The sequence below is a fragment of the Martes martes genome (genome assembly GCF_963455335.1).
Source record: "Martes martes genome assembly, chromosome: 6".
Lineage (NCBI taxonomy): Eukaryota > Metazoa > Chordata > Mammalia > Carnivora > Mustelidae > Martes > Martes martes.
In genome coordinates this window covers 25,506,583-25,521,821 of record NC_137893.1, presented here as the reverse complement: position 1 = coordinate 25,521,821, position 15,239 = coordinate 25,506,583, and the positions used below count along the sequence as shown (strand labels likewise).

The 15,239-nt window shown below is 37.9% G+C and overlaps 1 protein-coding gene across 5 annotated transcripts in view; it reads right to left on the bottom strand.

The window, feature by feature from the left end:
• ATG5 (autophagy related 5) overlaps positions 1–15,239 on the bottom strand; it is a 128,571-nt gene that overhangs the window by 49,333 nt on the left and 63,999 nt on the right. For 4 of the 5 annotated variants that reach the window (XM_080805157.1, XM_080805160.1, XM_080805159.1 and 1 more), the window contains one exon: positions 5,040–5,134. In XM_080805157.1, the coding sequence (XP_080661283.1) occupies positions 5,040–5,134 (95 nt within the window). The remainder of the gene's footprint in view (positions 1–5,039; positions 5,135–15,239) is intronic. The other variant, XM_080805161.1, reaches the window with a different exon arrangement.

Sequence of the window (15,239 nt, the reverse complement as noted above, 5' to 3'; positions counted from 1 at the left end):
ATATAGCTCAGAACAGTTTTGAAACTCCTCTTTGGGGAATGTCTTTAGACTTTCTGTTATATTTTATTTCACTAAATTCCACAAATACGCTACTTTGCTAGTACCTGGGAAAGCATTATGGTACGTTACTACGGAGCTCATGGTATAACAGAATAGCCCTAAATCAACTACTGAGGACAGAAGGAATGGTTTAATGAATTAACAAACGCTCACAAATGCCTACTACATGTCAGGCACTTTTCTAGACCCTGGACACACTGCATGAATGAAACAATTACCCTGTCTTCATGAAAAAGATAAACTACCTTCATTTTCAGAAGTGATTAAAAGTCATAAAGCACTGTAAATGAAAGGATTATGTTTGTTGTAAGAACAATACATCTGCTCTCAAGTAAGGAGTTTAAAATGTTTTAAAAAATAAGAGTGTCACTGATTGAATTATACAAACCTGTTATATGGCTTCTTTGAAGAAAAACTTTAACCAGATGTATAAATTCACTTAGTCATGCCCCTTTCATTTTATGGGTGAGGAAACAAGGGCTCAGCCAGGCTGAGTAACCTGTGAGCACACAGCTTGTCAGTGTCAGACCCCCCACAGAACCGTGGAGGTCCTCCTAGTTCACTGCTAGTCCTAGTTCAGTGCTCTTTCTAGGAAATGCTTTTTTTCCAAGGACAAGTGCTTTAGCCTTTATGTCTCCAAAATTTTCCAACCTTCTGAGCTCAATGAGGTTAACATGTAGTCACAAACTATCAGACTAGGAAATAGAAGCAGAAAAAAGTCAAAACAATTTTCTACTAAGTGAATAAAGCAAAACTATGATCTTGACACTACCATATACTGCTGTTTCAACCCTTCCAACACTTTAGTTCTTTTTCACTTTCTCCTGCTCTTCTCCCTTCATTTTAATTTTATTTATTTATTCTTTTCAAGATTTATTTATTTGAAAGAGAGAGAGAAAACACACATGCATGTGGGCAGGGAGGGCAGAGGGAGACAGAGAATCTCCAGGAGACTCCCTGCTGAGCAGGGAGCCTGATGCAGGGCTGGATCCCAGGACCCTGAGATCATGAACTGAGCTGAAATCAAGAGTCAGATGCTTAACGGACTGAGCCACCCAGGTGCCCCTTGGTTAATTTTTTTTTTTTAATTTTTTTAAATTCTTTTTTTTTTTTTAAGATTTTATTTACTTATTTGTCAGAGAGAGAGAGAGAGAGAGAGTGAGCACTGGCAGACGGAGGCAGAGGGAGAAGCAGGCTCCCTGCCGAGGAAGGAGCCCGATGTGGGACTCGATCCCAGGAGGCTGGGATCATGACCTGAGCCGAAGGCAGCTGCTTAACCAACTGAGCCACCCAGGCGTCCCAACCCCTTGGTTAATTTTAAAAGTGTTCTGTCTTCTTAACTACTACAGTAGCACTATCCTTGTTAAAGTCACCATACATTTAAATCCAAGGAAAATTGCTAGCTTTTTCAGTTCGGGATTATTTAACAATAAAGTCTGTTTTTAAGCTTTAACATTATGTGATCTTTGGCAGGTTTTTCTTTCTTTCTTTCTTTTGTTTTTATCTTTGGCGCTTTTAATACCTATTAATTTAATATTTCAAATTAAGTAATTATTAAGCCCTCAAAGTATATTAAAGACTGTGCTAAACCTACTACACAGATTTTCTTTTTTTTAATCCAGCCTTACCTTCAAAAATACCACTAGCATTCTGAGGGTATTACTCGATCCAAAATGCAGGCTAGATCAAATCTACCTAAGTTGGACAAAGCACCTGAATCTGTCTAGATTGAGAGATGACTTTCAAACTGTCAAGTCCCAAGAGAGGGGTCCAACCACCTGAGCCAATCCCACTTGTCCCCACCCAACCTCCCCTTCTAAGCTTGGCCCTAAAGTGGGCTGCTGTTGAAAAACCATTTCTGAGTGCTGCCTGGTTGGCTCAGTTAGTAGAGCATGCAACTCTTGACTTCAAGGTGGTAAGTTCAAGCCCCACAATGGGCATACAGCTTACTTAAAAAATTTATTTTTGTTGTTTTTGATATCCACTCAGAAAACTTAAGGACTACTCTAAAATTCTATGACAACCTGTTATTGTTTTTAATACGTACTTTAACCACCAATCTCCATGTCAGTGATGGTGAAGAAGCAGACTCTCTCTTTGGGATTTACACATTACATGAAGAATCCTGTTCACTCTAAGTATTATACCTAGTCCATGAAATCTGGCTCCATTTTGGCTTTTCTCTGTGGAATAACTAAAAGCTTATCACTAGTGAATCTAGCTCTGTAAAAGCTTCCCTTACAGAATGCCTAGGTGGTCAATATAGAGGTATCTAATGTCAGATATTTCTTCTCTAACACAACTAGGTCTTCTTGCCATCTTTCATTCTCACATTATTATTTTGCGCAACTATAGGAACCATTCTACTTGCCCACTGTCAAACAGAACAGTTTCCAAAACTGTTGCACGCCTCTCTTTCCAGCAGATGGCTTTATTCCTCGGTACACAGAAAAGACTGATGCTTTCCCACATAAGTAGCAGTAATTTTTCCCCTCCTAGTCCTTCACAGTTCTCCACAGACCTTTCATTTGCTGAGTTAACCTTTACGGTTAACCCCGATCCCCAAATGCTTTGCTCCATCAATTACTATCCTTCTTATTTGATAAACACATTCTTCCATAAAATAACCTAAAAGTCTTTCCAGTACTAGCCTTCCCATTACTTCATCCAATTCTTTATTATACTGCGGATGATCCAGGGCTTATAATTCATTGTCTTTAGCTACTGTTGAATAACACTTTAGGAAGCAGCTTTATGAAAACTACTATATTTTCACTACAGGTAAGTTATTTACTCCCTGTAAATGAAGTCACATGAGAAATTTCTTCCCTATGCAATGCATGAGAAGCTTCAGCTTTCCCTAATAACCTAGTAGGTTTTCTCCTTATGTATAACAAAAAAAAAAAAAAAATGTTACCCCATCTCGTTTCCCTTGCTCTGGCTACAAGAATACTCAGGGTCAAATGTGCAGGTCAATTTTAATAAATCTGAGTATCTCACTCATTCATAGCTTATGTAATTTCATGCTAAGTTTCCATTTTTTTATTTTCAATGGTTTTGATTTTAAATTATTTTCTATTTTGTGATAATAAATTCTTGTAAATTACCTCAGATTTTTCATGATATGTGGCTTTGACTTTAAATTCTTTTATTTTCTTATTATGTATTTGTGTAAATTGCCTCAGTTCTTCATAATACAAGATTATGTATAAATAAATAAGCTGTGGTGTTTCGAAACCCTCTATAATATCTGTGGTTAACAAAGACTTGTGGAATTAAAAAAAGGAAACAGAGAAGCGTGGCTAATTTAATCATCTGGTCTTATTCCAACAGGAATTTTTCTCATGTCATTTCTATTGTACATATTATGAATCCATGATCTAAAAATAGTCCATCTACCATTATGTTAATGAAATCAGTGAAAAGAAGCCTTATTTAAACCAGAAACACTTTTCATCCTTTGAGTCTACTGGGATTTTGGTGTACTTGCTTTCAATCAATTTTCCTCTTTAATACAGTTACGTGACTGATGCCTCACTAAGAGGTTTAAACAATTACTACAGAGTAGCAGAGTAAAGACTGGCATACTGAAAAAGGTTATAAGGGGAACTTATGACACAACCTCTCTGAGTTTGAATAGAAGTTCTGTGGGATCAGAACCCATATCTGTGATATTTTGTTTCAAATTTCTATTCTCAACTGCTTTTTCAAGATAGTAGGTAACTTACTTTCTGGAATACCATTCACTCAACAAATATTTACAAAGAATTTGCTATATGCAAAACTTTTTACCTAGGAGTTTTAAAGTACTCCACAGAAACAGGAATTTCTTTACTCCATGAAAGTGTGCTATAAGGAGAGCTCTACTTTCCTATTTTGTTGTGCAATACTAAAGACTCACCACTTAAATACATTAATTCCCCTTATTTGTGGTTTTTACAAAGTCACTATAAACACTGAATTAGCAATTACCAAGCCACCACTGTTCCTGGGGGAAATATAGGGTTGGGGTACTGTGTGTCTCTGGTCACAAAATGTTCTTCAACTGACCAATGCATAACCTTGTTTTATGTGTGTTTCCTTTTTTCTTTGATAGCGCACACATGGCAGCGGGGCAGGAGGAGATGGAGAGAGAATCTCAAGCAGGCTCCATACCAGCATGGAGCCAGACCAGGGTTTGATCTCACAACCCTGAAATCATCACCTGAGCTGATCAAGGGTCAGACGTTCAACTGACAGAGCCACCCACGCACCCTATATGTGCATTTCTTTTTATTTATTTATTTATTTATTTTTAAGATTTTATTTATTTATTTGTCAGAGTGAGCACAGGCAGACAGAGTGGCAGGCAGAGGCAGAGGGAGAAGCAGGCTCCCTGCTGAGCAAGGAGCCCGATGTGGGACTCGATCCCCGGATGCTGGGATGATGACCTGAGCCGAAGGCAGCTGCTTAAAACCAACTGAGCCACCCAGGCGTCCCTGTGCATTTCTTTTTGAAGATGGCACTTCAGTACTACTCTTAGGAGCCATTTTAAACAAAATCCTCAATAAAAAGCACAAAAATGTGAAAAGGATAGCACTAAACAGGGAAAAGTCACTTGTTTATAGTAGGAAAACAGTAACAAGAAGGTACAACATTGCTGAAAATGTGCACGTTGGGTGAATCAAACTTTCTGTAGCTTTGCACATGTCCATAAGAGCACTGCTAAGTACTGAGACTCTGGGTTACAAATAAATTTTAGAAAGCAAGCAAATCTACAAATACAGAATCCGCAAACAATGAGGATCAACTGCATATGAGTAAAATATTTCAATGTAGTTTCTGACTTGTCACCCAAAGACAGAGCTCTGGAAAGCCCTAATAAATACCCTTCAGTTACTATGCAAATTTAAAGAGTTTTGGACTACACCACACTACTTCAAGAAGTAAGATGTCTGAGGCATTCACAAGTTGGTATTGTTAAAAATGTCACTTCCTACCTGATATATTCTAAAAGGGATATAACGAAATCCATTTTCTTCTGCGGGATATTCCATGAGTTTCCGGTTGATGGCCCAAAACTGGTCAAATCTATCTGTAATGATAAATTATCTGTTATTAAAAATGAACATTATAACTTAAAACCTCACATGAAGAAATGAAAGTTGTTAAACATTCTCTTTGAAGTTTTTGAAAAAGCTTCATTTATATATTATTTTTTCTTAAACTTATCTTTCCATAACTAAACATAAAGCAAAATATAAAATGTATTTTTCTACATTATTGCTTCCTCTTCCTAGGTATTTGCATATACATTTCATCTCATAAGAGAAACCCTGAACAGATGACTACTTGTGTCATCAAGGCAAAAAACATCAGAAATGAATGTCTAGATTCCTTATCCTATTCCTACATCTAAACAAGAAAAAGACGGCTTCAAGTGATCTAAGTTTTAACCAGAACTTACTTAAGGAAACAAAAACACCAAACACAATAAACATTAGACAGTAAAGAGGACAAAATTATAGGAAAGGGTTTGAAGAAAATGTGGAACTGACACTTAACCAACAACTGTCAATTGTAGCTTAATCTCAGTGATTAAATAACTCCTTTATAAGTTTTTCAGGCTCAGTTTAAGAAAAACCACTTTGCTGAGATATAATTCATATACCATAAAATTAACCCTTATTTTTTTTGATTCACCCTTTTAAAAGTGTACAACTCAGTGTTTTTTAGTATATTCAGTACTACACAACCACTGGCAGTATCTAATTTCGAATACTTTCATCCTCTCAAAAAGAAACCTATACCCATTAATAGTTATCCCTCCTCCTATCCCCGTAGAAATCACTAATCTTTATTCCAGACACTTCACATAAATGGAATAAATACATTATGTGACTTTTGTACCTTTTTTTTTTTCCTTAGCTTGTTTCCAAGGTCCATTCAAGTTATAGCATGTCTCAGATTTCATTCATTTTTATGGAAAAATAATATTTCTTTGTACGGAGACAAATTTTTTTGTTTTGTTCACCCATTCATTAATTCATGGAGAATCAGGTTTTTTCTAGTTTTTGGCCATTATGAATAATGCTACTATAAACATTCACATACAAACTTTTGTGTTGGATGTGTATCTTCAATTTTCTTGGGTATAAACCTAGGAGTAGAACTACTGATTTACATGATAACTGTTTAACTGCCATATGGTAACTATGTTTTCAGAAACTGCCATCTGTTTTCCAGAGGCTGCAAACCTTTACATTCCCATGAGCAATGTATGAGGGTTCCAATTTGTCCATATCCATGTCTATGCTTATTATTGCCCATCTTTACCTTTTCTTTCTTTTTTGTAAAAGATTTACTTATTTAAGAGAAAGAGTGTGCATGAGTGGGGGGGGGCAGGGAGAGCATCCTCCAGCAGACTCCCCACCAAGCGCAGGGACCAACATGGGGCTTGATCCCAGGACCCCAAGATCAGGACCTGAGCTGAAATCAAGAGTCAGCGGCTTCACCGACTGTGCCACCCACGTGTCTCCCCACTGCCCTTTTAGTAGAGTCACACTAGCGGGTCTGAAATGTTATCTACTTACTTTTTTTTTTTTTTTAAGATGTATGTATTTGAGAGAGAGCAAGTGAGTGAGTGCTCTAGAGTGGGGGGAGGAGCAGAGAACCTCCAGAAGACTCTGCCCTGAGCATGGAGCCCCAGCTGAGACTTGACTCAAGACCCTGAGATCCTGACCTGAGCTGAAATCTAAAGCAGCTGGATGCCCAACTGACTGAACCACCCCCACCCCCCATGGTTTTGACTTGCATTTCTCTAATGAGTAATTATGCTGAGCATCTTTTCATTTGTTTACTGGCCACTCACATATTTATTTTGGAGACACGCCTATTAAATCCTTTGTTCCTTTTCTAAGTGGGCTGTTTGTCTTTTTTACTGTTGAGTTCTAAGGTTGTTTTTTTAAATGTATTCTGGCTACAAGCTCCTTACTGATAAATCTATGCAAATATTTTTTCCCATTCTGTTGTTTTTTTTCCTTAAGATTTTATTTATTTATTTGACAGAGAGATCACAAGTAGGCAGAGAGGCAGGCAGAGAGAGCCGGGGGGAGAGGGGGAGCAGGCTACCCGCTGAGCAGCGAGACTGATGCAGGGCTCGATCCCAGGACCGAGATCATGACCTGAGCCGAAGACAGAGACTTAACCCACTGAGTCACCTTTTGACTTACGCAGAATCCTACTTTAAAATTATTTTTTATAGTCAAAAATTTATGTCAGAATCAAGTCTCTGTAAAGCACATAAACAGCACCAGAATTTCAGATCAGCTTGGTATTAAAGCACATTCTCTACTACTAGACTAGACTCATCTCAATCCAAATTACTGTCAGTATGCTGATACTGTTTCAGTCATTGTAATTATATAAAAGAATAAAGTTTAGTTGTTTTCTTTTCTTCTATCCCTGTCCTAGAAGACCGTGACAGTCTCTAGACCTTCTCTAGTCTCATTCTCAATTTCAGTCTGGGAGTTCATACTGTATCAGAACTAGTAGGATAGGTAACTCAGAATCCAGTTAGTCTAATGTAATTTCACAGGTGACAACGAAGGCCTAGGTTGTTGAGTTTCATGAAGAACTAAGACCAAACTCTCAGCCTTCTGATTCAAGGCCCACAACCGTTTCAACAGTTGCGACCACAAAACTGCACCTTAATGCTAAGAGTAGCTCCTTTAACCACAGTCCTTTCATATATGAATCAATTATTCTTTCAATGCTTTTTTAAAAAAAGTATCTTTCTATCATCAACTATCAAGCAAGAATGTGATAGCCAAATAAAATGATTCTTCATGATACCTGAAATTTTACTCACTGCCTTATCATCAAATCTCTAGTATCTACTAAAGTGCATACATAACAACTTTTTAAAAAAATTTTATTTTTTTATAGAGATCACAAGTAGGCAGAGAGGCAGAGAGAGAAGGGGAAGCAGGCTCCCTGCTGAGCAGAGAGCCCAATGCAGGGCTTGATCCCAAGCCCCTGAGATCATGACCTGAGCTGAAGGCAGAAGCTTAACCCACTGAGCTACCCAGGCACCCCCATAACATACACTCTTAAATCAAAGAATGAACAAGAGAATACTATATACATAACCTTTTTTTGAAAACATTTTGGGTTCCAAACCTAGGTATGCAACTAAATAGGTAGGTAAATAGAAACAAATCAATTGCAAACTGACTAATTCACTTATAGATGAAATAAAGAGGTTCAACTGAATAGTTTCTAATACCTGCTCCAAAAACAAAACTTCATAATTCTCTAAGACACCCTCTTTTATTAAAATAGCATTTGCTAAAAACCACAAGCCAATCTTTATTACAAGAGAAATCCAGATTGTTTTTAACTGAGTGTTTTTTAAAACCGTGGCTCTTCACCAGGAGAGACTTTTGCTCACAAGTGGGTCTGGAGACATTTTTGGCAGTCACAACTGTTTATGTGTGATATTAGTACCCAGTGAGTAGAGGCCAGGGATGCTGCTAAACATACTACAATGCACTGGACAGCTCCCCACAGCAAGACTTAGCTGACCCAAAGTGTCAATAGGGCTAAAGGAAGGCAAGCAAACACAAACAATAAAAAGTACAGAAAGGGAATTAGTCAAAAGTTTTTACATACCTATATGGCAAAAAAATAAACTGGAAAAAGGAACATTATTGTGCCGATTATCATTTAATGACTCTCAGCTTCAAAATGACCCTTTAATATATGCCCCACCATAACAGACACAATGGAAGCCTCTTTCTTTCTTTCTTTCTTGAGAGAAAGGGAGGGTGTGTGCGCACATAGGTGCCCACACACGTGAGCACGGGGGTAAGGGTGAGGGGCCGAAGGAGAGAAAGAACCTTATGCAGGTTCCATGCCCAGCAGGGAGCCCAATGCTGGGCTCAATCTCATGACCCTGAGATCATGACCTGGGCCAAAACCAAGAGTCAGATGCTTAACCAACTGAGCCACCCAGGCGCCCCTGAAGCATTTCTATTTTTAACAACCACATTAAGCTTTCTCAGTAGAGAGCTAAAAGGACACTGCAAGGAGAAAAGAGGCTCCTGTCTGCATAGGCACACTGAAGACAGGACCCCTAGATCTTATCAGCCCCTGGTTTCCTCTGAAGGCCCACATGGGTGGCTTACCTGCCACCTCCCATACAGCTGCCACTCCCTCTGCATGCCCAGGCCACATGCTGCTAGTGGCCTGGGCTGCAGTTGTCCTGACTGCCCTGTGACTGCATACCAGCTCCAGTCTGGGCTAAGGAGTGAATTTCTCTACTAATCCAGGGTATTGAACTATATCTTCTCCAACAAGTTCTAAATCCAGCCTCGGCTAGAGAACCCATGTAAGCGTATCTTTCCAATCCCTTCGTCCTGGAGTACCATATGCAATTTTCTTATATCTTTACTAACTCTTTTATCAGAGTTTAATTATTCCTATGAATCTTACCCCATTTAACCCTCTGTGTGGTTTCTATCTCCTGACTCGAACCAGTCTGATACAACTATGTTTTAAAGGAATAAAGACGGGGCGCCTGGGTGGCTCAGCGGGTTAAGCCTCTGCCTTCGATTCAGGTCATGATCTCAGGGTCCTGGGATCGAGCCCCGCATCGGGCTCTCTGCTCGGCAGGAAGCCTGCTTCCCTCTCTCTCTGCCTGCCTCTCTGCCTGCTTGTGATCTCTGTCAAATAAATAAATAAAATCTTTAAAAAAAAAATAAAGGAATAAAGACATATTAAAAGATATGTATTAATTAATAGTAGCTTTAATCTTCTTATGAAACTGTTATGTTCCCATATAAAACAGGTTATTTCCTCAATACTACTAAAGACATTCTAAACAAGAATAATCTACCTTTTAAAAATCAATGTTATTAATAAGAAAGACACAAATAGAAGGAACTAAAAGAAAACCAGTCCTGAGATTGAGAAAATTGAGTGTATAACCAATCATCTTTCACACTGAATTTTGTTATATCGGTATATCTTCTATTCCCTAGTCAATAAATAAATAAAACTGAACTAAGGATGAACTCCCTTCCTAAATACTGATAAATCAAGAACATACTGACTTGTTACACCAAGAATCAAGAATACTTTGAATATAACTATACTGTTATTATAATTAAGTCATAAAAATTATTTTCATGAAAGCAATACCTACAAGTAAAAGAAGCTAAAAGAAGCATAATCGTCTTTAGCTGTTCGTTTTTTAAACTATAATTACATATATATCAATTTCAAGAACTTTCACATTAACTTAGTTCTAAATCTAAAATAGAACTAAGTAGGAGAAAATTAAAACTAGTGGACACTTAGTTTATTTGAAGAATTTGAAAAGGGAAGATAACTTAAATCCTTCTTGCCAGAGCCAAGAACAGTATGACTGATAAGTTGGTTTCTGTTTTTTAAACTTAGCTTATTCATTTAAGAAGGCTACAAAATTAAGAATCACACAACTGAAGGACTCCCTTATAGAAAGTGAATCTATTTTTTTAATAAAGATATGAAAAATAGAATTCCTCAAGATCCTGGTGGTCACCAACTTTCTCTCTCATTGCTGAATTAAGGTTTTATACTGGTCTTAGAAATTTTTTAAAATTCAGGAAAAAACATTTTAAAAAATCAACTATTTCCCTAAGAAGCTTAAAAAATAAAGTTTTCTATTCTTTGGTACTCACATGAGAAAAAATTGCAAGAAAAAGGTGGCAATTTTAAACAATATATCTGTTCTTCCACTTAAGCTTTATGAGTTAAGAACTCAAGGCAAATAAATTTTAACATTCCAATGTCACAAATAATACGTGTGTCTAAGAGCTCCCTGGGAGACGTGGAGGACATCTAAGGGACTGCAGAGACTGCTGTTAAGCTTCAGTTCGGCAATGTGGCTTTGCAGGCTGGGACCTCCAAACTATAGGAAAGGAGGCAGCCTCCACATACACACTCTGTCCACCTCCTAATCTTCTAAGATCTTTGATGTCAAAAAGAACAGATTTACAGCATCCTGAATAAGTATCAGCACATAAAACACAGACTTTAAGCTTTTCTTTAAAGAGAAGAGCAAACAGTTGAAAATCACAGCTTCAGAAAATTTTGCATTTATCAACGGTATTATTCGAATCAGTACTACAATCAGCCTTGTAATACATGTAGTGTTTTGACCAGAGGCTTTCAAAATACATAACAGAAGGTATATCCAAGTATAAACCTATTTGAATTAATTTCTTTATATGTAATATGTAAACATCTTTGTAAAGCAAAACAAAAAAAAAATTAAATTACTTGATAGGCTGCCAAAGGCAGGTGCGTTAAATAGGTAGATGCCCTGTATCTTCAAACTCACTTGTCTTCTAAGTCAAGTCATATTAAGAGAAACCTAGGTTAATAGGGTGTTCAGCTGAACCATGGCAGGGAGCAAACTCACTGTGGCAACACGGCACTGTGCTTGGATGCTGCCCAACAAACTACACCCATGCGTTTCCATGAGCCCTTCTCTTTGAGGCTTAAAGCACTGAGCTCCATCTGGTTGGGGGGGGGGGTGCTAACCAAAGCAAAGAAGCCTTGGGAAGGCTTCAGGGCCCCCTGAGAATTCATCATGAAGATAGAAGAAGGGAGGACCAGAGGGCTGGCCTCTGCATTAAGGCTGAGAGGACTGCCAGTCTTAAAAAAGGCTAATCCCTAATCCCGCATGTAAACACTCATCTTGGCAGGAGGATTGTACCCTAGGGAATTTGTCGTTTGAATGAATCAAAAGAGTAATAAAACCTGGATCTCAGGCAAATTTCAACCTGGGCTATCAATTGTCTCATAATAAACTGAGCAATGACATTTGCTCCTTTGCCCTACAATAGAAGTGCTACCGCCTGGAAAACTGACATCAAGGAAAGTAATCAATATAAATACATATTCAGGGTGTAATTTATTCTCTCTGTATTCACCGCCACAACTTCTCATAAGCACAGTCAGCTCTCATTGAACCACTGTGACAGCCTAATTGGACTCTGTCCTTCCGCCTGTATCCCTGCTACAGAACATTTAGAATGGTCTTTCAGAACATAAATCAAATCGTATCATTAGTAATTTTCCACAGGTTTCTAATGGGCCATAAGGAATAATGCTTTATGATGTACTTTAACAATATGGTTTTAGAAGTACTGGAGTTGTTACTTAAAAATCCACTGCACTTCCTTACTGCCTGTAACACTGGCGGACTCCCGGCCCAAACTGTGGATGAACAACCAAACCGTCTTTCCCTCTCACCCCCTGGGAACGCAGGTGCTCCTGAAGTCCTCTGAGATCTCACTGCCCATCAAGCTGTTTACTTACTAAGCTCCAAGTCATATGCTTTTTCTTTTCTGTCCCTAGAAAACACCAAGCTTGTTCCCCTGCTTGGAATCCTCGCTTTTCTTATCTTCCCAGAGCTGCTGCTATCTCATCATTCAAGTCGCAACAGACGTAGCACCACCTCCTTAGAGAAGATCTCCTTAATTCAAACTGAGGCACTGTTCTATTTTCTATCTAGACATTTTTAGTTATTTGAAATTACCCAACTCACATGTCGAATTATTTCCTGTCTCTCTCCCCCAACTAAATATCGGTTCCATGAGGGCAAGGCTTTTGTCTTCAGTCCTAGAAAGCTCCTGACACAAAGTAGATGCTCAATCAATGTATAAGTTACTAAATAATGACATGACTGACTGATTTAGGGAAATGGGGAACAAAAAGAAGGAATCCCAAAGGTAGCATGGCATGGTGGGAAAAGAAGACACTCTAGAACCATACTGCCTTGGTCTGCTTCCTAGCTTTGCCATTTAGTAGCCGCCGGAGTTTGAGCAAGATACTTTTAAACTTTGTGTTCCAATTCCCTATAAATGGAACTGCCTGTAAAATGAAGATATTAATAGTACATATTCACAGTCATTGGAAGAAATAAATTAGTTAATACATGCAAAATACAACAGTATCTGGCACAAAGTAAATACTACATAAATGATCTTAGGCTGCCTCAGAGTCAACAAGAGAAGACACTGAGCTTCCAGATTCAGCAACAAGGTAAATGTAACTGTCAAAACCAGTATGGGAAAGTGGTTCTGCCAAAACCTCATCATCACAAGACTGCTGGAGCATTCAGTCTGGCTCAGGGCCATAGAGCTTGCACCACTCACATCCAATTCTGTGTGAATGCTACCTCCTGGAGTTATGCAACTGAGTGGCCTTTGTTAACCAGGTGGGAAGCTTGAGAGCAGTAACACAATCCAGTTGCAACACTTTACTATACCAAATTCCCTTCATGTCCCCTTTTGCTTCCTCCAACCATTTCAACTACCATATAAGCCCTCCCTTCTCATGCTGTGGAAACAGTTTAGTTACATTTACCTTCCATCAATTTCGACTGCATTAATCTCCAGAAATGGGGAAATGAAATGGTGAAATGGTGGTGGGGGCAGGAATGGTAGTCCAAGAACACCTAGGCCAATATCTGAATCCTCAAGTCTTGGCAGGCTCACCTGAGTTCTACCTCTACTATCTTTAATTAAGATCTAATAACAATTCCTTCTCAACTCCTCCCCCTCCTAACATGTCTTAAAATATTACAACAGAGGGGATAAGCATGGTGGTGAAAAAAATGAGGTTTCTCGTTGATCTGGGAAGATGAGAGGCTCAGAACTGTTACACTTTATAGCACAGGTCTATAAACAGAGCCAGTAAAAACTGGTTACCTTATAAACGGTTTAAAAAACATTGCTGGAAACTTAAAACTAATCTTACTAGGAATTTGAAAACGCAGACTGTAAATTTTAATTTCAACATCACAATAAACCATAAGCAAGTTACAACATCTCTCATGTCAATCCCAGTAACTGACTTTATTTTTACATAGACACAATAACTGTATCTCAGCCAATTAAGAAAAGTTTATTTCAAATTTATTTTGAAATTGGGCCAATAATTACATAAAAGGGCCTCAAAATTCAAAAATTTCATGATGCTAAAAAAAAAACAACTATTCTATGTGTTCTTGTTAAAATTAAAAAAAAAAAAGAATGATCTTCAATTATAAGTAAGTCTTCATTTAATCTAAAAGACGATCTTTAAAGTAGCTTGTTTCCCAAATAGAGATTTACAGAGCTATAGCACAGTGGTGGGCCAAGACTAATTAACTGCTTCCCTGTGTAAATTACCTATAGATTTATAACCAATAATCTGATTTATTACCTTTCAAAGCTACTGTAAATTGAGAAAATGTTTTTCTTCTTAGACTAAATTACAGTTTATCACCTTCTTAAATCAGAGGGATAGAAACAAATTCAACAAGTAATCAAGCTCATTTTCACTTCAGAAGGCACAACAGAATTCTAAGACCAAAAAAAAAAAAAATCTATTTTAATTTTTGAAAGATTGACAGAGGAAAAAAAAGATACTCCATTATATTCACTGTATCTTTGCAATGTTTACTATGCAGGATATTCTGTCTATTCTAAAAGGAACCCTGCATGCTTTTGATGAGAAAATCCCATTAATACTAACTGGCAAATAACAAAAGCTTTAAAAACTGGGGGATGGGGTGTACTGGGGGGGCACCAGTGGTCAGGAGACACCATGTACAGTGCAACATTCCTCAGCTTTAGGTGCTCACTTGGATTACCTGAGGAGTTTACAAAAAGACAAACATCAGGGACCCACTCCACACCAATTATTTCAGCTGCCCTGACAACTGTACTTTTTAGAAATTTCCAGATGATTCTAATATGCAGCCAGAGTTAATAACCCTCGGATGTAATGGAAAACACAATCATTTTACAATCAGAGATCTAAGTTCAAATCTGTGTCCCATCTCTTACTAGCTCTGTGAGCTCATTTCCTTATTTCCAAAGTTGATAATGTTTATCTAATTCATGTGAGACACTACTGAGATAACACATATAAAAATATCCAGGCCTAGGACATCAACAGACTTTAGTAAATGTAATATAATTCCAGATAAATTCTCTTCTATTTCAAACCCATCTAATCTCTCCATGGTAAGTACATGAAAAATAGCCCTTTACAAAAAGTTCCCCCATTTGCAAATGGTTCATACTCTGAATCTCCAGTTTAATTTTAAGGAAGGAAGAGGACAGAAAGGGTAAAGAATTGACAAAAGGAATAGTGTGCTC